This window comes from Purpureocillium lilacinum (genome assembly GCF_023168085.1).
Source record: "Purpureocillium lilacinum CBS 284.36 DNA, scaffold_8, whole genome shotgun sequence".
In the NCBI taxonomy this organism is placed as follows: domain Eukaryota; kingdom Fungi; phylum Ascomycota; class Sordariomycetes; order Hypocreales; family Ophiocordycipitaceae; genus Purpureocillium; species Purpureocillium lilacinum.
Window position 1 is genome coordinate 522,007 of NW_027072118.1, and position 20,778 is coordinate 542,784.

The 20,778-nt window shown below is 62.3% G+C and overlaps 5 protein-coding genes and 1 non-coding gene across 6 annotated transcripts; 4 read left to right on the top strand and 2 right to left on the bottom strand.

Annotated features, from left to right (window-relative positions):
- Positions 1-1,141: 1,141 nt before the first annotated feature.
- PLICBS_010057 (glucose transporter) lies at positions 1,142-3,077 on the top strand (the record flags this gene model as incomplete). Its single annotated transcript, XM_018327141.2, has 3 exons — positions 1,142-1,257; positions 1,418-1,687; positions 1,748-3,077. 3 exons carry the CDS (start codon positions 1,142-1,144, stop codon positions 3,075-3,077), a joined length of 1,716 nt encoding a protein of 571 aa, XP_018174172.1.
- Positions 3,078-3,881: 804 nt separating this feature from the next.
- On the top strand, positions 3,882-3,970 carry PLICBS_010058. Its single transcript has one exon. It is a non-coding gene; the product is annotated as a tRNA-Tyr (tRNA).
- A 1,217-nt stretch (positions 3,971-5,187) lies between these two features.
- Positions 5,188-5,770, bottom strand: PLICBS_010059 (uncharacterized protein; the record flags this gene model as incomplete). The annotated part of the gene is made up of 2 exons (XM_065601783.1): positions 5,188-5,717; positions 5,767-5,770. The coding sequence occupies 2 exons, from the start codon at positions 5,768-5,770 to the stop codon at positions 5,188-5,190; spliced, it is 534 nt and encodes a 177-aa protein (XP_065457855.1).
- Positions 5,771-10,808: 5,038 nt separating this feature from the next.
- On the top strand, positions 10,809-12,787 carry PLICBS_010060 (glycerol transporter; the record flags this gene model as incomplete). Its single annotated transcript, XM_018327138.2, has 4 exons — positions 10,809-11,064; positions 11,120-11,721; positions 11,772-12,633; positions 12,681-12,787. 4 exons carry the CDS (start codon positions 10,809-10,811, stop codon positions 12,785-12,787), a joined length of 1,827 nt encoding a protein of 608 aa, XP_018174169.2.
- Positions 12,788-12,893: 106 nt separating this feature from the next.
- PLICBS_010061 (uncharacterized protein) lies at positions 12,894-13,817 on the bottom strand (the record flags this gene model as incomplete). Its single annotated transcript, XM_018327137.2, has 2 exons — positions 12,894-13,625; positions 13,701-13,817. The coding sequence occupies 2 exons, from the start codon at positions 13,815-13,817 to the stop codon at positions 12,894-12,896; spliced, it is 849 nt and encodes a 282-aa protein (XP_018174168.2).
- A 4,408-nt stretch (positions 13,818-18,225) lies between these two features.
- Positions 18,226-20,634, top strand: PLICBS_010062 (uncharacterized protein; the record flags this gene model as incomplete). The annotated part of the gene is made up of 2 exons (XM_018327136.2): positions 18,226-19,311; positions 19,360-20,634. The coding sequence occupies 2 exons, from the start codon at positions 18,226-18,228 to the stop codon at positions 20,632-20,634; spliced, it is 2,361 nt and encodes a 786-aa protein (XP_018174167.2).
- Positions 20,635-20,778: the final 144 nt, after the last annotated feature.

Sequence of the window (20,778 nt, forward strand, 5' to 3'; positions counted from 1 at the left end):
GGCCAAGCGTCCAGGGGCCCCGTCGTCGTCGTGGTCGGTCGCCGCCACCGCCGTGCGTGTGTTGGTGGTGACTGACGAGAGCAAGACGGCGCTCGCACCGTGGTCCCAACAGCACAGGATCCCTCATGCGGCCCTGTCAGAGGCGGGCGATGGCCCGGGGGAGCGAGCGCGGAGGCGGAGGGCCGGCCAGCCACAGCGCGAGTGTGTGTGACCCAGGCCGGGGGCCTGCAGCGTCAGGTCAGGGTGAGCGACGGTGGAGGGTGCGGGTGCGGGTGTCGAGGGCCAAGGACGCGGGCGGAGTGGAGTGTGAGAGCGCGGAAAAGATGGGGGAGAATGACAGAGCGAGAGAATGCCATTCCTGAGCGGCGAGGCGCCTACGCCCAAGGCGGCATGGCGCGGGACAAAGGGTGGTGGAGCCCGCCGCCCGCACTGCAGCCCACGGGCCAGGCCAGCGCCCAATGGCCGCTACAGTGTGCGCAGTGTGTGCGACTTCCAGCGCCCTCAGCAGCCACCACAGCGCCCATGCGCTCGCCGCCCACTGCAAGCCCGGCCAGCCCAGCACCTAACGTGGAAGCCCGCCCAGCAGGCCCCCAGGCAGCCCAGCCCGCCGCGGCGCTGCTGGCGTCGGCACCCGCCCAATCAGCGCACCCCTCGGCTCGTCTGTGGCCTGGATCCTGCTGGCCTCAGCCATGCCATCCTCCCTGACGGACAGCGGCGGGCCTCCTCCCCAGTTTTTCCCTTCCCTCTTCGCCCTCCCGCCTCGACCCTCGCTCACCCTCGTCCTCAACCTGCACGGGACCGGTTCGTCCCTCGTCCACCAATCCTCGACAACACCACCACGCCTGTTTCCGCCCGCCTCCTCTGTCCTTCCTCCCTCTCCTCCTCCTCCTCGCCGTCGAGGGACCCTTCAGCCGAAAACCCGAACTGCCACATGCGCCGTCCGCCCACTGCGATACCGCGCATGGTCCGCCCAGAGTGAGGTCCTCGCCGACGCCCTCGAGGGGGCATTCGATCCCGAAGCCGCTACGATTGAGAGGAGACCAAGACCAGAGTCTCCCACGCACATCGACGCACCGCGAGCGACGAGTCGAGCGAACGTTGCCACCATCCGTTACCGTGGACTGACGTCCCACCGCGCACCATGGCGATTGCCATGGGCTGGCATAAGCCCGACAATGTCGCAGGCTCGTCGGCGCCGGCCATCATGGTCGGTCTCTTTGTGGCATCCGGTGGTTTGCTCTTCGGATACGACACTGGGTAAGTTGGCTCTTGTCCCCTTTTGCAACGTGGACGGCGGGATATGGTCTGGGCGTGTTTGGGAATTGCTGCGCGAAGAGGGGCTCACGGTGCGGGATGGGCATGTCGGGACTGCATGCTGCCTCACCAGCATCACGAGACACACGCTAACGCGGACCAGCGCCATCAACGGGATCCTCGCCATGATGGCATTCAAGAAGCAGTTCGCGACCAACTGCGGTTCGCCAGCGGAACCGGAAATCTGTCCCAAGGATCTGTCCATCATCGTCGCCATTCTAAGCGCCGGCACCGTTGTCGGCGCCCTTCTCGCGGCCCCGGCCGGCGACTCCCTCGGACGACGCATAACCCTCCTCCTGTCCGTCGGCGTCTTTTGCATCGGGGCCATCTGCCAGGTCTGCGCCGATGCCGTGCCGCTACTCCTCGTTGGGAGGTACGCTCCCTCTGTTCCTGGCCGCTCTCCTTGATGAATCCCCTTGCTAACGTCCAACAGGGCACTCGCTGGCGTTGGTGTTGGCGCCATCTCCGTCCTGGTCCCTCTCTATCAATCCGAAATGGCCCCCAAATGGATACGTGGTACCCTCGTTTGCGCGTACCAGCTGTCCATAACGATAGGCCTCCTCGCCGCATCAGTCATCAACATCATCACGTCCAACCTCACCAACTCGTCCGCGTACCGCATCCCTCTAGGCCTCCAGCTGGTGCCGGCGCTCATCCTGACTGCGGGTCTCCTTGTCCTTCCCGAGACGCCTCGCTTTCTGGTCAAAAAGGGCCGTAAGGAGGCCGCAGGACTGTCACTCAGCCGCCTGCGGCGCCTCGATATCACTCACCCTGCCCTCATAGAGGAGCTGCAGGAAATCATCGCCAACCACCAGTACGAGCTCACCCTCGGTCCCGACACGTACAAGGACGTGTTTGTCGGCACGCCACACCTTGGCCGGCGCACCTTTACCGGCTGCGGCCTGCAGATGCTGCAGCAGCTTACGGGCATCAACTTCATCATGTACTACAGCACCACCTTCTTTGGCGGCGTCGGTGTGTCGAGTCCGTATACGAAGTCGCTCATTATCAACGTTATCAACGTCGTGTCCACGTTCCCGGGCCTTTTGATCATCGAATCCTGGGGCCGGCGACGCCTGCTCATGATCGGGGCCGTGGGCATGGCGACATGCCAGCTGCTCATGGCGAGCTTCACGACCGCAGCCGGCCAGGACCTGCGGTACGTGTCGCAGACGATCCTGGTCGTGTTCTGCTCTCTCAACATTTTCTTCTTCGCCGCATCCTGGGGCCCCGTCGCGTGGGTCGTCACGTCCGAAATCTACCCCCTAAAGGTCCGAGCCAAGGCCATGTCTCTTTCGACCGCCTCCAACTGGGTCCTCAACTTTGGAATCGCCTACAGCACGCCGTTCATGGTCGGCAAGGGGGACGGCAGCGCCAGCTTCGGGCCCAAGGTGTTCTTCATCTGGGGCGCGTTCTGCATCATTGCCGTCTTCTTCGTCTGGTGCATGGTGTACGAGACGAGCAAGATCAGCCTGGAGCAAATCGACGAGATGTACGAGCGGGTGAACCACGCCTGGAACAGCAAAGCCTTTGAGCCGAGCTGGAGCTTCCAGCAGATGCTCCACGATGGGTGGTCGCCGAGTGCGGTGCCGCCGCCCGAGCACGAGCTCCAGGCCACGTCGTCGCACTCGACGGCCGAGACCACGCTCGGCGACTCCAACTCGTCGACCATCACCATACACCACGACAACGAGAACGTGACGCCCCAGACCAACCAGAACAAGTCGACACCGACCATGGCGAATGTTGATTTCAGCTACTAGGCGAGGCAAGCCGATATACCCCTAAAGAGCATAGCATGTATAAATGTCGCCGGTTGGCCAGCGGATGGGGATTATGTGACATATGGACTACCAGCGACGGAGTTGCGGGCGCGGGAAATGATTTGGGTGGTGTCTGGCGTTTTAGCGTTGCTTTGTGCGGGACATTCTAGTATGCCGGCGATTGGGCATGATACGCGATACCTGGGCCGGCGCACGCCTGGAGCTCATCTTTTCTTGCTTGAAGCGGCGTTGGATGACGCCGGATGAGCCGCCCACGAATGTCAGGGTCGTGCCACGAGGCCTGTAGCATCTTGGGTACTATACATAAGATGTGTCTGACTTACAGATGAGCAGAGACAGTGCCGTGCACTTGACGTCGTGAAGTCGATTATCGTCCCCCGCTGTGACTTTGTATACGTCGTTGGCGGTCTGAGAGTTGGAGCGTTATTAGGCTGCGCCGAGGGCGTGACGACGGTTTGACGAGCATTACGAAGTCGCGGAACTGAAGCTGGCAAGGACGGGTCGACGGACTACTAGATTAACCAACTCCCATGACATGAAATTAGTCCTGCCTTCGATCGCCAGGAATAGCATGACTACTGCCACGTACCTGAATACGAATTTGAGCGATGTTCAGTGCCTGAGCTGAGACCTTCAAGGCAGATGCAGTCAGCTCTATAGGGTGTGTCGTCGGCACAGCGAAACGTTGAAGTTTGGGTTCACAAAATGCTAGCCCCGTATAGCAGTAATTAACGAGCCCGTTGCCAACAGTTGGCAGGGATTCAGTCCCACCAACCGCCCAATCTCCGGGTGGTCTAGTTGGTTCATGGCGTCCGGCTGTAATTTGCCTCAGTTTAACCGGAATGTCGCGTGTTCGATTCACGCCCTGGAGATTTTCTTTTTGCCTTTTTTTTGCCTTTTTCCTGGGTACTTGTACTACGTACAACCAACTGTCAGCCTACCTAGTACTTACTGGGTTGGTTCGTGTTAACCGTCGTCGCTCGCCCTGCATCTCTGCTTTTCGTATCTCCGTCCCTAGAGCTGCTGCTCGGTGCAACACCCACTTAGTATGAAGTAGAATTTTTGCAATTTCTCAACGCTGCCTTTTTTTTTTTTGGAAGTTCGTTGATTCCTGCGCCGGTTCGATGGCTTGTTTGTGTGCGCCTCTGTGTGTAATCATCGACGTCGGAGGCGCACCCGGGTGACAGATCTGCTGCCGCAACCAAGTGCGGTTGTGGCGATTTGCCTCTCTGGCCGGGCCGCTTATGCAAGTCATTGGGACTTACTTACAGCCTGCCATCGCCTGCACAGCACAGCCCCTCATTCGTCCGCCCTGCGTGCTGCTCTCTCCTCCCAAACGCACACCGGCAAACTCCTGCCCTTGTTTGTCCCTTTGAGCTGTGTGGGCTGTCCACCTACTTAGCTGGGCGGTTTGCCCGCCGCCGCGCGCCGGCCGGCTCGCCGTCGATCACGACTCCAGCGGCACCCGCCCGCGCCCACAAAACGGAGAGCCCGCTTGTGGCGACTGCCCGCCCACCCCTTGGGTTCCCCGTGCCGGCCGGCAGGCGATCGCCCGTCGTTGCGGCCGCGAAGGTATGCCGATGTGCGGCCGATGTGGGTGTCCGTCGGGCAACTTGCCGACCGGGATGCGGGCCATTGATGTTGTTGGCGGTGAGTGATGGTGGTGGTGGATTGGCGAGTAGTTGAAGTCTACACACCCTTCTTCACACGCAGGCTTCGTCGACGGACCATCACTTTCGTTGTCATGGGCACGTCACAATGACCTGCACTGGTTCACACAGATTCGCGACTACATCAGGTGTCGGCCGACGACTCAGATTATTGTATACGGCAGACGTCCCGCTGCCGCTGTGTATTCAACTTGGTGTGATTATTGTGTTCATTAGTCATAACATGGTCACCCGTCCGGGATATCCTCATGCTACTGGATCTGATGCCAATGAGTCCCTTCCAGAAAGATTCGCTGGTCCAGGTGGGCGGCGCCAAACGCCGGTGTGCTCTGTCCTCCCTTAAAGACATGAATGGGGAGGGTCCTGTCTTGAGGCGCCGTGCCGAGTGGTGAGGCCGTGCTGTCGCGTGCTCGGGTATATCATGAGAATCCTCCCCGCTGCATGAGATGCCGCTTGAGGATGTTGAGCTCCGCATCCATGGTGTTGTAGTTGGAGTAGTGAGGCACAAAATTCTCCCGTTCGTAGGCCTCGGCGTCCATCTCTTCGTCTTCCTCGACGCTCTCCTCTGTCCTCTTGCTTCGGCTGGCCCGCGACTTGCCCTTGCCCTCTCCGTCCTTGGGCTTTCGCGACCGGGGTCCCTTCTTTGCGGAGGACGACTTGTTGCTCGACCGAGATGATGCCGACGACTTGCGGCTTTTGCCGTCGGATGACGATGAGGTGCCCGTCTCGCGGTCGGCCGGCCATGCGGGCGTGGTCACGCCTAGTTGCTGATTCTGGGCTTCGGCACGCGCTGCCCACTCGGCGAAACCAGTAGAGTGAAGTATGTTGAGGAAAGAGGATTCCATGTGGCATCGGGAGGGACCAGCCTCCATGCTCACGGGCACCCTGTCAGCGGCGCGAGGATCGTTGCTGGCGTCCATGCCGTCGTAGCTCGGCTCCTGTCTGCTGGCTGTGGAGTGGTTAGATTCAACGGCGCTGGCTGTTGGCGAGTCTCATACCCATCTAAACAGTGTCAGAGATGTGCAAACACGATTACAAACAGAAGGGCACAAAGGACGGAAAAGGGGACGCGATGGTGCTGATGTCGCACGCAAAGAGGCAGAGGCAAGAGACGGACGTGTACAGGCATCTGGCATGCCGGTCACGACACCGCTCCGGGCCTCCAGCCACTCATGCCTCGGCGTCAAGAGGGTGGTCGAGGAGAGACATTGGGTGCCGTGTGGGGACGACGTGCGCATGACATGCCTCGGGCGCGTCGACACGAGAGGCGGTCGTGTGTGCAGGCAGACGGGACTAGTAAGAACGGCAGAGTGACTTACAGCAGCAACAATGTCCGGCGATGGTTCACTGAGGAGAGAGTGAGGGTGCTGGCCACACCAGGGGCCCGAGGGGGGTTGTTTCGCGGTTAACCGGTCGCGTTGGGCTGCCAAGGGGTGCCGAGGAAGCTGGGCGCGCCCGGTCGACAGGAGGAATGGCAGACTTCGAGTGTGCTTGGGATCAGCAGCACATGCAAAAAAAGGCAAAGCCCGGAGCGCGCAGGTGAGGAGCAGGACGATGATTTTATAAAGCGTCCAGGCGCAGAGCACGGCTCCGGAGCGGACACGGAAGCATGCAGGGCGGGAGACACGGGGGAGTGTGAGAGAAACAGCGAGATTGTCACAGAGCGGCCGAGCCGTGTATATGTATCGGGTGCGACGCCCTCGTCTCGCACGCGGCACATCAAAGCCGCCAGGCCATTGCGGAGCCCCGGTGGAGAGGTGTAGGGAACGACAAGATCGCCCCGGCAGAGGGGGCCGACCGACCTCCTGGATGTGTCTAGCCCAGAGCCATGGGCAGACCGGGCGGGCAAGGTAGCGTCAAGGTCGGGAGCGCACGCTGCAGAGACGGAAGTGCGGCCGAATCGACGGCCTCGAGCGCTGTGTGGCACGTCGCATTGGGGCTCGCGCGGCTCTCTGGGCCGGCGGGGCGCTCATCCCCTGATGGCTGATGATGGGCTCCGGGTAGAAACGTTGGCCTGGCCTGGTTCGCTGCCGGGGACGAAGGCTTTGTGGCAGCAGGAGAGGGGAGATGAATCGTGGGCGGGTAGCCGACGGCAGACAGGCAGGCAGGCAAATAGGCACACAGGCGTCCAGACAGGCAAAGCAGCACCAGCACAGAGCCCTGGCGAATCGAGGGGCCGGTCGCGAAACAGGAGAGGCACCGGGGGTGGGCAGGCGTTCGTTCGTTTGCGTCGCTGCGCTGCGCTGCGCGGCGCCCGGGTCGGTCTATCGGTGCGGGCTGGACAAAACGCCGTTGGGGAAGGGCATCGGCGCGGAGGCCAGCCAGGCGGGCGGCGGGCGGGCATTATCGCCGTCGGCCGCTGCCCCGTGATTGGGCCCAGCGCCGTGTCGGTGATAATCTGCGGATCGGCCATAGGCAAAAGGCTCTGTCCGGTTGCGTTGGTCGCCGGCGTGCCATTGCGGCTACCGGGACGCCGGTTCGCCCATAGGTGAGGCAAGCCGAGAAGCAAACGTGTTGGCTGGGCGCGGATTGCTCGTCTGCATGTTGGCTGTGTGGCTCGTCGATAGTTGGCGAAGAATGCCATCGTGATGGGGGTCTCTGGGCGGGTGGGCTGACTGGGCTACGTCCGGCCTGGGGGAAGGGCTGGCCTGGGCGGCATGACGATGGCGGATGGGGACGGGCGGGAGCAGCGACGCCGCCATCAGATCCATCCACCGGCCAAGCGCCACCTCCGTCCGTCCAGGGCCAAGGTGGATTGGATTGCAAGGGGACCATGGGGACCACGGCCCCCAAGCTCGTCCGCCGATGCGTGCCTCGCCAGTCCCGCGCACCAATCCCCCGCTTTTCGACGACTTGTGTGTGCGGCCATCGACTCCTAACTCCTGAGTCCTGCCCGTGTCCTGGGCCGCCACGCCCCAAGAGCCGGTCGAGTCCAAGAGCCGGTTCAAGACAAGTCGAATTGGCATCGGGAAGGGGTCCCCTTGTCCAACGGCGGACGCTGGTGGTGTTTGCGGACGGCCTGGCCGCCGACCAACGAGCACCTCCGCTGGCCCCCTGGTGTGCGAGGCCGACGAGCTGCATCTCCCCACCGCGGCGCGATCAGATTGCGGCAGATCTGCCATGCCAGCCATCCTTGCCTGCGTCTTGCACACTGGCATTGGGTTGGTGACGGGCGATCGAACCCCTAGGAAGCATTCTCGGGAAAAGTTGCCTGCCCGTTCCATCGTCAGTGGCCCGTTTACGCAGGGCCTGGGTGCCACCGCAGTGCAACCCTCGCTCGGACCTTGGTGGGTATCTGTCGTACGAACTCGGACTGACACTGCCGGTTTCGTCGCCCTGGGGAAGGCAGATCGTGACTTGCATTGTTGAACCTTGTCGGCCGAGCAGAGCTGGTCAAAGTGCGACGCCGGCGTGTTTGTGTCGAGGTGAGGGTTTGGGGCTCGCGCGTGCTGCTGACTCCTGAGTGCCGAGTCCTGACTTCTGAGTCCCGAGTCCCCCGACCACACGCAAGCAAGGCAGGACCGCCATCGCACTTTCCCACCATAAAATGCACCGCATGAAGCGTGACCAAAGGGCCAGGCGTTGCACGTGCCGCGACAAACCACCGCCCGGCGAACCACCGCCTGCCATTTTCTCCCGCCGTTGTGCGACGTTGCTGATCGCCGGACAAGGGCCACGACTCGTCTCCGAATCCAGCAACAGCACCGTCTCGAGATGCACCCGTCTTGCGTCGTGATGATGGCCCGCAGACGCCGCCGCGCCTCTGCCATTACATGCTGCCCTCGAAAGTGGCATCCCCAACGACTCACCTCAGACACTGCCTCGCCTACTACGCCACGACCCGCTCCCCGGCGTCTGGGTACTTCTGCCCGGCCGCTGCCGGTCGACCGGTGATATCGCTGCGGCCGGCGGCCCATTGGACGCTCGTCGTCGCTCGCCATTGCGCAAACATGGCCGCAGCGGAGACTAGCACCGCCGACCAGCGATGCGAGCCTCCACCTGCTTTGGCCGTGCCCCGTGAGCTGCACGTTGGCCATCTCCATCACCCTTCGCCGGCCGCAGGAGGCGGCTCTGCTCTCACGGGCGCATACCCGTCGTCTCCGTACCACCCAGGCCCGAGGCTAAAGCAATGTCAAGCCAAGGCCGTGGAAGCCGCTTCGGGCTGCGGTGGCACCACCTCGTGAGCCAAGTCACCCGCGCCACGGGAGCGCCCATGTTACGCGACTGTTACGTTTGCACCAAGTACAGGTACCACCTGCCGTTGCCGCGCAGGAGAGTGAGGTGGCGGTACCTTCAAGGCGCGTAGAGCTGTCTCCGGCCGTCTGCCTGGTGCTCCGGGCGACCTTGCATGCCGGTTTTCGACCGGAGACAGCGCCGCCAACGACCGCATCTCCCGATCACACTCCCTCATCTTGTCTCGTCGGCCGTCAGGCCGCTCGCGAATCACGGACAGGTGGACGACCAACGACTGGACGCTCACCGCATGAGTTGCACATGCTACGTGCGATGGCGCGCTTTGATGTGTTTGAGAACGCGAATCGCCGAGATGGCCATGACATTGTGTGTGTCTGGCATCGGCCCTAACAAAGTCTCCTGGGGACTTTTCGGCTGCGCTGCCGCCGCACGATGCTTCAAAGGCCTATCGCCGGCTAGCCTTGCATGCGCTCCACCGTCGAGCAGTTCGCCCGCACGTCCGTGAACCTGGGCGAGTTCACAATGCCCCGTTGCAGCCCGCCCGTACCGGCTGGGGCGCTCGGCTGATGCCGATGTCTGAGACTTGTTCTCGACAACAACCCGACACAATTACCGTCAAACAATGGCGCACTGTCGCAACTTGACAAATGCTCAACGAATGTGAGGTGCCCTGGCTTGAATCGACGGTATTCGTAGTATAGTACGACGGCGCAGGATGCCGGGCGCTCGATCACGTCCTGTCTGGATGTCCACGTCAGCACGGTGGCCGGCCAAGGTCACAAGTTCATCGCCTGGATCCCGTAATCCGATTTTGTGGCCAAACACACCCTGGCACGCGAGACGCCTGTTGGTCACGCCCGTCTATCCCTGCGTTCGTCTTGGAAAGATGGCAGCTGGGGACACACCCTGTCTGCCTGGCAGGACGCAGCCGGTTGCGAGTGCGAGGCTTGCCGCCCGGGTCGGCTTTAGGAGTCGGCCATTTCCTCCAAGAGCCCTTCGGATGCCGTGCGTCGGTGTTATACGCAGGTATGTGCTGTAACCTTACCATTGCTGTAGTCTCGATGTTGGCGAAATCATGAGACCGCTGGAACGGGCTGTTGGGTCCGCGACGACGACGCCCAACGTCACGTCAATGAACCGAACAAGAGTGTGTGGGCTGCTTCGGCAACCGTAAGATGGTCTTCCGAGACCTTGCAAAGTAAATGTACTCGGAGGATGATTTGTGAAGCGCTCCGGCCTCGGACTGCAACTGAGGCGGCATGAGGGGTCGAGCGACCATTGAAGTGCGGCATGTCCGACACATGATGATTAATATCAATTTACCAGGAGCTTCCCTAGATTTTCAGCTTTCCCTTTGCCCGAAGAGGACATTGGTCCAGTCTGCTCTGCAGTCCGAGGTGGACGAGGATCCCCGGTTCTCCAAAGCGAAGTGAGGACGGAGCAAAGCTGGGGACGTTAAACGTGGCCTCGTTACTATACAGGGTTGACCATGCCTCTGAAAGAGATCATTCCTACCGTCGTGTCTTCATTTGAACTTGCATCAAGTACGACTGTAGCATCTCATATACTTCGTACGTGGATGTCCGGTGCAACGACCGCGTTGCTCCGGCCTACCCTGTAGGTGTCAGGTACCTGAATTTGGCGGCTCCATGTGACGCCTCCCCGGCTCAGGGGTCCAATTCGCCGAGGCCCCACCAGCAGGACGGACCTCACAAGACACGTTCCAGCAACGACATCTCGTCCATTACCAATCGCGACCGACCCTGTCCACCGCGTCGTTGCCCCGAGCGCGTACCACGATGCCCTGAGCCCGACCTCGGGATTCCGCTCGCTTCAATCACCAGCCATGGGCGCGCTGTCGCTCCTCGGCAAGGTCTACGACCTCGACACCCTCGACACTCGCTTCACCTCGTCCTCGTCCGTTCCCTACCAGAGCGTCATCGACGCGCGTAGCGATCCCGCAGCCAGCAGAGAGGCGGCAGCCAAGGCGCAGGCGCGTGCGCAGCCGCCGAAATGGCACACTCCCGAGTTTTACCTCTACTATGTGGTCTTTCTGCTGGCGGTGCCGACCATGTTCTGGATCCCGTATACCGTCTCCCGGCGTGGGTGCCCCTTGGCCCAGTCGAAATTGGAGTGTCATGTGCTGACCGGACCTAGCATCGGATCCGAGATACCACAAGTATGAGCGCTTCTTGTCCGACGGCTGGATACCCGGCCGCAAAGTCGACCTCTCGGACGCGCAGTACCACACGTTTCGAGGCAACCTGCCGTACATGGGGGCGCTGCTGCTCTTCCATCCGCTGCTACGGAGGGTGTGGAACGCCGTCTACCAGCAGCCTGCGCGGACCTCGAGCGGAGCTGGGCGGCTGGAGCTGCGGGCGTCGTTCGACTTTGCGTTTGCAATCATCTTCCTCCTCGCGCTGCACGGCGTGTCGGCATTCAAGGTGCTCGCCATCCTGTATGTCAACTACCAGATCGCGATGAAGCTGCCGCGGAACTACATCCCCGCGGTGACGTGGGTGTTCAACATCTCCACGCTGTTCGCCAACGAGCTGTGCGAGGGATACCACCTGCAGTGGCTGGCTGCCCACATCGCGTCGGCCGACTCTACGCTGGTGCAGTGGGGTGCGTGGCTGGATGGCTTCGGCGGCATCATGGCGCGGTGGGAGGTGCTGTTCAACATCACCATCCTGCGGCTCATCAGCTTCAACATGGACTACTACTGGAGCATTGACAAGCGCACGGCCAACGGGCTCGAGGTAAGGGATCCAGACCCGGGCGCTGGTTGACGTTATCTAATACACCCAAGAAGAAGCAGCTAGACCCGGCCAACCTGTCGGAGCGAGATCGCATCACCATCCCCGCCGACGTCCGGGACTTTACGTTTCGCAACTACGTCGCCTATGCGGTGTACGCCCCGCTGTACCTGGTGGGGCCGATCCTGACCTTCAACGACTACATCTCGCAGCTCAAGCATCGCGCGACCAGCATCGAGGCGTCGCGGACGATCCGCTACGGCGTGCGCTTCGTGCTTGTGTTTCTCGCCATGGAGCTGGTGCTGCATTTTGACTACGTGGGCGCTATCAGCAAGGCGAACCCCGTGTGGGGCGAGTACACGGCGGCGCAGCTGAGCATGCTGTCCTTTTTCAACCTGCACATCATTTGGCTCAAGCTGCTCCTGCCATGGCGGCTCTTCCGCCTGTGGTCGCTCATCGACGGCATCGACCCGCCCGAGAACATGGTGCGCTGCGTGAGCAACAACTACAGCACGCAGCTGTTCTGGCGCGCGTGGCACCGCTCCTACAACCGATGGCTGATTCGCTACATTTACGTGCCGCTCGGGGGCGCGTCGTTTCGCAACTGGCGAGCCATTGCGCGGTCCATCATCACGTATCTGCTGGTGTTTACGTTTGTCGCGCTATGGCACGACATTCAGATGCGGCTGCTCATCTGGGGATGGCTGATTGTTCTCTTCATGGTCCCAGAGTGGGCGGCGGCGGCGATTTTCCCTAAACGCAAGTGGGAGAGCCGGCCGACCGAGTACAGGATGCTGTGCTGTGTGGGCGCCGTGGCCAATGTGCTGATGATGATGGCGGCGAACCTGGTCGGCTTTGCGGTCGGGCTGGACGGCCTGGAGAGCATCATCAAGGGAATCCTACATGACTGGTCCGGTAAGTACACCGCCTGTTCGACATATGGAGCCGTGCTAACGTCACAGGTGTCATGTTTTTGGTGGTGGCATGCTCATGTCTGTTTGTCGGCATCCAGGTCATGTTTGAGATACGAGAAGAGGAAAAGCGCAAGGGAGCGACGCTGAAATGCTGAACGATGGGTTCGTGTAATTGAGGAGCCACAGCATTGCATTAATCGGGACAGAGCCCGTCATGCGAGGAATTAGAGCTATTAGACGATGTAGCAATATCTGACGAACCTATACTACCGACGCCTCACGATCCTTGGGCTGGATGGTGCTCATCTCAGCTCCGTCGCAGACCTCCTGCTCCGCGAGCTTGCCCTCCATGCCGAGCTTCGTTTCCGTAACCCACCTCCGCAGCCAGATGAGGCCGTAGGCGACTCCAAAAATGATGACGATGGCGACGGCGATGCCGAAGGCGTATGCGGCGACGTAGCCCCTCCCGCCGACGGCGTCGTGGTCGAGGAAGCTGTACGTGTAGAAGCCCTGGTCCGCGAGGGTCACGTACGCGACGGCGAGATACCCCAGCAGGATGAGGATCAGCCAGAGCAGATGGACGGGATTCGGAGGCGCGGTGCGCGGGACGACCAGCTCGAATAGGGCGAAGAGCGAATTCATGGCATGCTGGCTGACATTGTGCCAGCCCTCGAAGACGGTGGGGAACCAGGCGCCCTTGTAGATGACGGCCCAGAAGACGATGGTGACGAGGAACGGCAGCGTGACGACGGTGGTGTAGAAGAGGGAGTGGAGGGCCCGCAGCGGCTGCGGCAGGCGGTCGAGCAGCGGCCGGCCGGTCAGGGCGTAGGTGCCGGTGTGGACCGCAGCGGCGAGGAGGTAGAAGGCGAGGCCCCAGTAGGTGAGGACGGTGAAGTAGGAAAACGACTGGCGCGCGACGCGACAGCCGCCGGCGGCGTCATGGGTGCATTCCCAGCCGATGATGAAGAAGAGGGTCACAAAGGCATAGACGCTCTGCACGAGGTGGGTGTGCGTCCATCATCAGCCATTGACCAGACGAGACGGAGATGGGACGGAACGGAGACTCACAAACAGGGCGCGGACGGCGAACAGCGGCCACGGGGAAAGCAGCCATGACGTCTCAAACCGGTGCGAGGGATCCCACGGGCCGGAGCCAAAGGAGAAGACGCCGCGGACGCGCGCCATGAGGGCGAGGGGCGAGGAGCGCACGATCGAGACGCGCATACGTAAAAGGTTAAGGGACGACGACTCGCGCCTGGCGGCCGAGGTGGCTTACAAGTAGTATTACCGCCGACCGGTACTGGCCTCGACTGAGCAGTCGGGGACCCTGGGAAAAAGATTCCCAACGCTTAGGCGGCGTGGTATAGCCCTAAGGTACGAATGCGGCGGGCAGGACCCCGGTTCCTCGAGTCAGCTTGGCTTGGAGGGGGGCTGAGGGGGACCACGTCGCAAACTCGGCACGCTCACGCTCTCTCTGGGGCTGGCGCTCTACGTGTTGGGGCATGAGACATGGGAGTGGACGGTTCGTGTTTATGCGCTTGCTGGAGATTGGCCCGGTTCTCGCGTCTGTCGGCGGCGATGTGATGGGCGATAGGGCTGGGCCGGGAACGGGGCCAGCCCTGGTGTTCAGCACCGCACCATAGAGTGAGACTGTGCCTCCAGCTCCATGAAGCAGGGCGCACGGCAGTTGGCAGTTGGCTGTCGGCAGACCTACTAGGCCCGGCCGCCGCTGTCGCGCGCCCTGCAAGGCGCCATCCCCGTAGCGCGTTGCACTAACAACCGCCCCGGCGCATCACCTCGCTACCTAGGGCTGGCCCGCGAATTGTGAACAAACCTGGGACGACGACGCCCCCGACGCGGCAGGTTGGTACAGACGGGGGCATTTACCCCAGCGCGAGCCGCTTCGCATTTTTCTACTGGCCCAACACGACAGGACAAGCCGTCGGCGCCCGCCCGCGATATCCCCAACGGCTGGGTTTGGGGCCCCCATTTCGCGAGATAATCTGGTGATCCGGACAGGTTGGGGGGAAGAATGTCCCGTTTGTTTAGGTTTCGGGAAGAGACGAGAGCGGGGATTGGGGGCTATGACACGTTTGGTGAGGCTGGAAAGGGAAATGCACGAAGAGGAGGGCACGCACACCCAGGAACCAAAAAAAAAGAGAAAGGAACGGACAAAAAAAGAGAGAGACAAGAAGACAAAAAAGCCTCCGACGGGCGGCTGTGGCTGTGCTCGGGAGCGGCCGTTTCAAAGACGTTTGTTACCCCTGGCGCGCCGTGTCTGTCATTGCTGCTTTGGGCCCGCGAGCTGAGGCGCCTGGTGCGGCTGCTGGGGCCGGTGCCGGTGGCCGTGCGGATCAATCAATGGAATGACAGCAGCCGCCGGGGAGCAAGGGGCGGGGGGGGGGGCTGATGTGCCCGCAAGCGCAACGCAGCGGTCGGGGAGGCGGACAGGTTAATAAAGCGAGTGCCGTGGGTAGTTCGGCTCGGTCCACGCCAGACAGGGTAGGGCCCCCGCGTAGTGTAATGAATTGGATGAATGGATGAATTGGATGCCTCAATGACACAAAGTCCGGGCCGGAAGAAACGGGCTTGGCGGCCCGCCATCGTGTTCGGGGATTGAAGCACTGCCTGTGCGGTGCGTGCTGTAACTACATACGTACAGTAGGTAAGTGCACATGACATGGGATGACACGATGCGACGCCAGGACAAAGACGAGGCGAGACGAAACGCGATGCGATGAGACGAGACGGGGGAAGGGGAGCGTGAGATGAGACATGGGGGATGAGCTGCATGGCGGAATCGACGACAACACCACAGACGCACACACTGCGGCCGTTGGTGAAGCTTTTTTGCCTGCAGGCTGAGATGCGCCCTCCCCCCTTTCCATACAGCTGCCTGCCTCGTCGCAGCGCAATTCCAGCGCCCGCGAATGAGGGCCGCGGGAGGCGCCTCGCAGACGTCGACCGCATGCGACTGCGACTGCGACTGCGACTGCAGGCGTGGGTGCGCGTGTGCGTTCCATGGCGTCGAGACCTTTGTCCGTCGCTGCACGCCCTAGGAGCACCCGTTAGTGGACGACTGCAGTCGAAGTGGTGGTGGTGGTGGTCAAGGACCTTGGCCCAACACCAGGAAAGCCCGGTAGTCATACATGTGCGTTACGTACAGAGTCGACGAGGAACTTGCCTTTCAAGGCTGCATAATAAAGGGCAGCAGCATAGGCCAAGAACGGACTTTTGGACAGTATTTGCCGCATGCTGGCGAATGAAGTGCTTGCTGCTGAATGCTCCCAACGCTGGAGAGATGTGCCGCAGTCCCAAAACGCACCACTACACAGCACCACACACCACTCGTCCCGCCGCGTAGACAAACGTCGTCAGCAAAACCGCCGAATCAGCGCGTTGGCAATGGCAGCAGCAGCAGCAGCAGCAGCGGCGGCGGCGGCGGCGACGACGACGACGAAACGCACGCCGTCGTGAGCCATTTCTGTCTCAGATCCTCTCTACTCTCCCCCCGCCCGCCGGTCCTGTCATGTCCCACGCGGCGGCTGGGCGGCATCATGATGGGACGACGGATGGGCACGTACGCAGCCGCATCTGTGCGCAGGCAGGGACCCCGACCGTCTATCGCCCGCCCGCCCGCCCGCCGCACATGCCACCTGTCTCACCTGTGGTCAGGCACGGCGCGACATTCCAGAAGCCCGGCCGCGCCCTGCACCGAACCCGCCCACGCGAGCGCAGATCTTTGTCTGGCCTGGCCCGGGCCTTGCAGTTTGAAACGCGCTGTCTCGCCAGCAGGCGTGGACGACGACGACGACGACGACGACGACAACAACAACAACGGGACCGCCCAACGGGCCCAGCGACAAACAAACGTCTGTCGTTTCTGTGGCGCTTGTGCAGCGGCGAAATGGATTGGGCTGGGTGCGTTCGCCGAAAGGTGGTGTCAAACGGCGGCCGGCCGCCCTTGGTCGAAATTGATTGCTTCCCTTCTGCCAAGCAACAGCGACTGTTCGTCACGGCTTCGTCGTCGTCATTGACATTGTGGACTTGACAATCCAGCGGGGGGATTGGCTGTTCCCCCTACTCCGTAATGAGGGCCTCATCAATGTCGGGTGCCTGCGCCGACCGACGCTCCATCACCACCACCTCCACTGCGCCGTCGTACCACCGCCATTCACACGAAAGGGGGGCGGTCGCGCCCAGCCAGCCAGCCAGCCAAACGCCTCCCGTCGAGGCGCCAGTTCCTGAGCCTGTTCCTGTTCCTGTTCCTGAGCCCGCCGCCCCATGTCCCCAACGCCGCCGCCGCCGCCGCCGACGCCCAAATTAGCAGCACGACGCGCGGTGGGGATCCGTGGCTGCACGACAGGGCCTAGCCAGGGGCACACCCCCCCGCCACGGCCGTCCCGTGAACCCCTTTTGGGCGACGCTCGCGGACGCTATCGCCAGCGCTAGAGAAGTTTAGACGGGCTCGGCATGGTGCAATCAATGAGCGGACGCATGGGATGGGATGGGATGGGATGGGACGCATGGGGACCGACGCTCGAGGGCCGGCCGGATGGGAATGGGTGCACAAAGGTGCAGCAGCGGCAGCCTGCTGCTGGCGATGCAGCGCCAACAACGAGCCCAGGGCAGGGCATGGCGGTCGAGGCGAGTCTAGGGTTCGCTTGCTTGCCTTGCATTTCGCTCATGCTCTGCTCCCGGCGCCGCTGCTGCTGCTGATGCTCAGGCCAACCTGCTGTACGAACGATGCGACGCAAACACACCTCAACCTGGAAAACCCGCGGAGCGCCTTTCAGGGTACCGGTGTAGGTACCTAACCCAGGCCCAGGGCGCATCACGTCCCCAGAAGCCTCTGCGCGCCCGTGGACCACCGCGCCATCCTCTCCCGTCACCTCCTTCGTCTCAGCACCACCTTTGCCCTCCCTTTCTTGCTCGACCGTTTCCTCCTCGTCGTCCCCTTTCTCCTCTCCGCCCTTTGACTCGCAACCCTCTCGCGCATTCACCCACCACGGCGCCCTGAAGCGAAAGCCCAACCTGGGCGTGCCGTCCAACTAGCATTTAATTGATCGCTCGGCGGGCCCAGCCGGGTCGCCGACCCTGCCGCGCCGTCCACGCACACACGCACGCACACACGCACGCCGGGTCCTTGTCTCACTTCCATCTTCAGCAGCGTCGCCGCCCGTCTCACCTGGGCCCTTCTTCAGAGACGAGACGACGCCGTCGCCGGACTCACCGCGCAGCGTCTGGCCTTCCTTTGCGGAGGAATCCCATTCCTTGGGGCCGTCCGGTCGCTCATGGCAGTTCCCCGCCGCTGACCACGACGAGCCCGGGCAGCAACGTCCGTCTGATCGCGGGCGGCGAGTCGATCCCATCTGCCTCCGTCGCTCGAGTCGGGACCAACGCTTGACTTGACTTGTCCCTCGCTTACTGCAATACCTCGCTCTTCACTTCAAGCCTCGCACGCTCGAACCCCGCGGCCGCCGCAGCCAACGGCCAACTCATAGAGGAGCCTCTCGCCCCGGCGGCAGACGCTCGCGCCTCTCCTCGCTTGTCCACGCCATCCCTCATCTCTCACAAAGGCACATCTGACAGCATGACGTCGACACAGCTGCCGCCGCTCAACCTTGGTGACGGCCTGCGCATGTCGCTCTTCCCGTCCGACTTTCGCATCCCCGACAAGCCTGATGCCTCGGCCGCTCCTGCCGCCAAGGCGCCCGCTGCCGCCTACGTCGAGCTCGACGGCCTCGACACGGAGAGGAAGACGGCGCCGGTCGAGATGCCCGCGACGCCCGAGCCTCTCAAGCTGCAAACTCACGAGCCGCAGCCGCAGCCTCAGGAACTCCCCGCCGCCGAGCCCCACGTTCCCCCGTCGCCGGGCCCCGCGCCGCCGGCCCAGGCCATACCCGTCCACCCAATCCCGTCGCTGCAGGATGCATTCACCGAGTCTCTGGACGAGGTCACCAGCGGGACCATTGTCGCCAAGCCCAAGCTGAGGGAGCTCGATGCCCCGGCGCGGAGGGACCAGCTCATTGCCCAGGCCCGCGATGCAGAGCCCTTTGACAGGGCCTGGCGCTACCGTCCGGGCCAGAAGCAGCACGAGCTGTTTAAGCTCCTCGCGCAAATCTCGTTTGGCGTCTACCTCATGCTCAAAGGCATGGCCAACAGCAACGCCCAGGTCATCAGCATCCTGCAGGGTCATATTGACGAGATAGACGAGTTCCTCGAAGTCACGCTCGAGGACCTGAACCAGGCGACAGAGGACCTCAACGGCCGCATCGAGCATCTCAAGCTACCCCTGTCCAATGTCAACGTCTTTGAGGAACTGCTCGAGGATCGCAACTTTCGCTGCGAAATCCTTGAGGGCAATCAGAAAATCGACCACGTTCTTTCGCGGACGAATGCGGCCATGACGCAATGGGACGATGACATCGATACGGGCCTCCAGTGCACGGCTGCCTTTACGAGCTGGCTGAGCGACGAGACGGATGAGTCCTTGCGACTCACACGACCGGACGTGGCCGATGTCATCGACGCCATGAAGGGCAACGCCGAGGGGTGGCTCAATGCGTTTGACGAAATCAACGACCGCACCCAAGAGGTCAACAACCTCATTATTCGGCTGACGACTGTGATTGCCGAGATGGAAAAGAAGGCCGGCGAGGTCAGCCGGAGGACTTGGGTGAGTATACGAGCCGATCCGGGCGGGCGAGGATGCTAACGTCCGTAGGCCATGATTCCTCCATTTACAGCGCCACACCTCGCTCGCATCGCACAGAGCCCCAGCAATTCAACGTCGATCCCATCGACATCATCCAGACAATCAGTTGCGAGACCCGTTCAACAGGCGACGCTCAGCAATTCGACGTCTGTCCCCTCGATATCGTCTAGGCAATCAGTGGTGCGGTCTGTCGCGCCCCCCAGCCTTCGCAGCGCGTCGACAACCAACCTTCGACCCATGACCATGGACTACACAGACGCAGAGACGATTGAGTTTCCCTTGCCTGGCGCCATCCCCCTGCTGCCCCCGCGGTCGGCAGCCCGTCAGGTCTCCAAGAAGCGCTCCGTCGAGTCCCATCCCTCCGAGAAGCAGTCCACTCATTCATCTGCGACGGCGGAGCCTAGTAGCACCAAAGAGGATGACCTCCACAGCACGTCAACCGAGGAACCAGAGTCGCTCTACGTGCTTCAGCCTCGAACGTATACCCCGCAGCCCCCTGAGCCGATCCCGTCTCCCATGCTCCGGGAGGCGGCAACCATCGCTGTCGGGACAGGCAACGCCAAGCCACGCAGCCATGCGGCCACCCCGAGCAACGACACCAGCAACACCAACGGCAGCGTCAGCAACCTACCGAGGAAGCAAACTTCCATTCGCCACCGCGTCGAGCTCAAGACGAACCTGCCCGATGCGATCCATATCCCACCGAGGTCCTTCACGGAGCCACCGTTGCATCGCCCCTCATCCCAGCACGCGACGCCGCGGACGGCGGTTTCACATCCGTTTGACTCGGCGTACGCGTCAGACGCGGACCGTCGCTCCCGGCGCCAGGGCTCCAACGTGGGCTCCGACATGAGCATGTCGCCGCCCGTGCGGCCGCAGACCACCCGCTCGCCTCGCTCCGACCACCAGCAGTACTACCGCCCGGTGCAGGCGTCGCCGCACTCGCCCCTCCAGCAGCGCCCCCACACGGCGGCAGGGCCCCGGGCGTCGCAGTTCCGGCCGCAGCACCTGCGCAACCAGCCCTCGAACCTGGGCGGCATGAGCATGCTGAGCAACGTGACGATGGCGACGTACGACGACCGCGGCTCCGCCGCGTCCTCGGACCGGACGTACAGCGACAGGACGCTCAAGAAGAAGAAGAGTGCCTTTGGCTGGTTCAAGAAGGCGTTTAGCATGGACGAGGAGGAAAAGGCGGCGTTTAAGGCGCGCCGGGAGATGGCCCAGCGAGACCGCTACTACGACTCCAACAGTCCCAAGTTTCTCGACGGGCGGAGGATCCGATGATGACTGGGCCGACTACCCCACGACCCCCCCGGCACGGCCGATATCCCCTATTCAGCGCATACACACCCACCCACTTACATACACACATAATCGCAACGATACCCCTGAAGTAGCGGAGAGCACACACACACACACACACGGAGC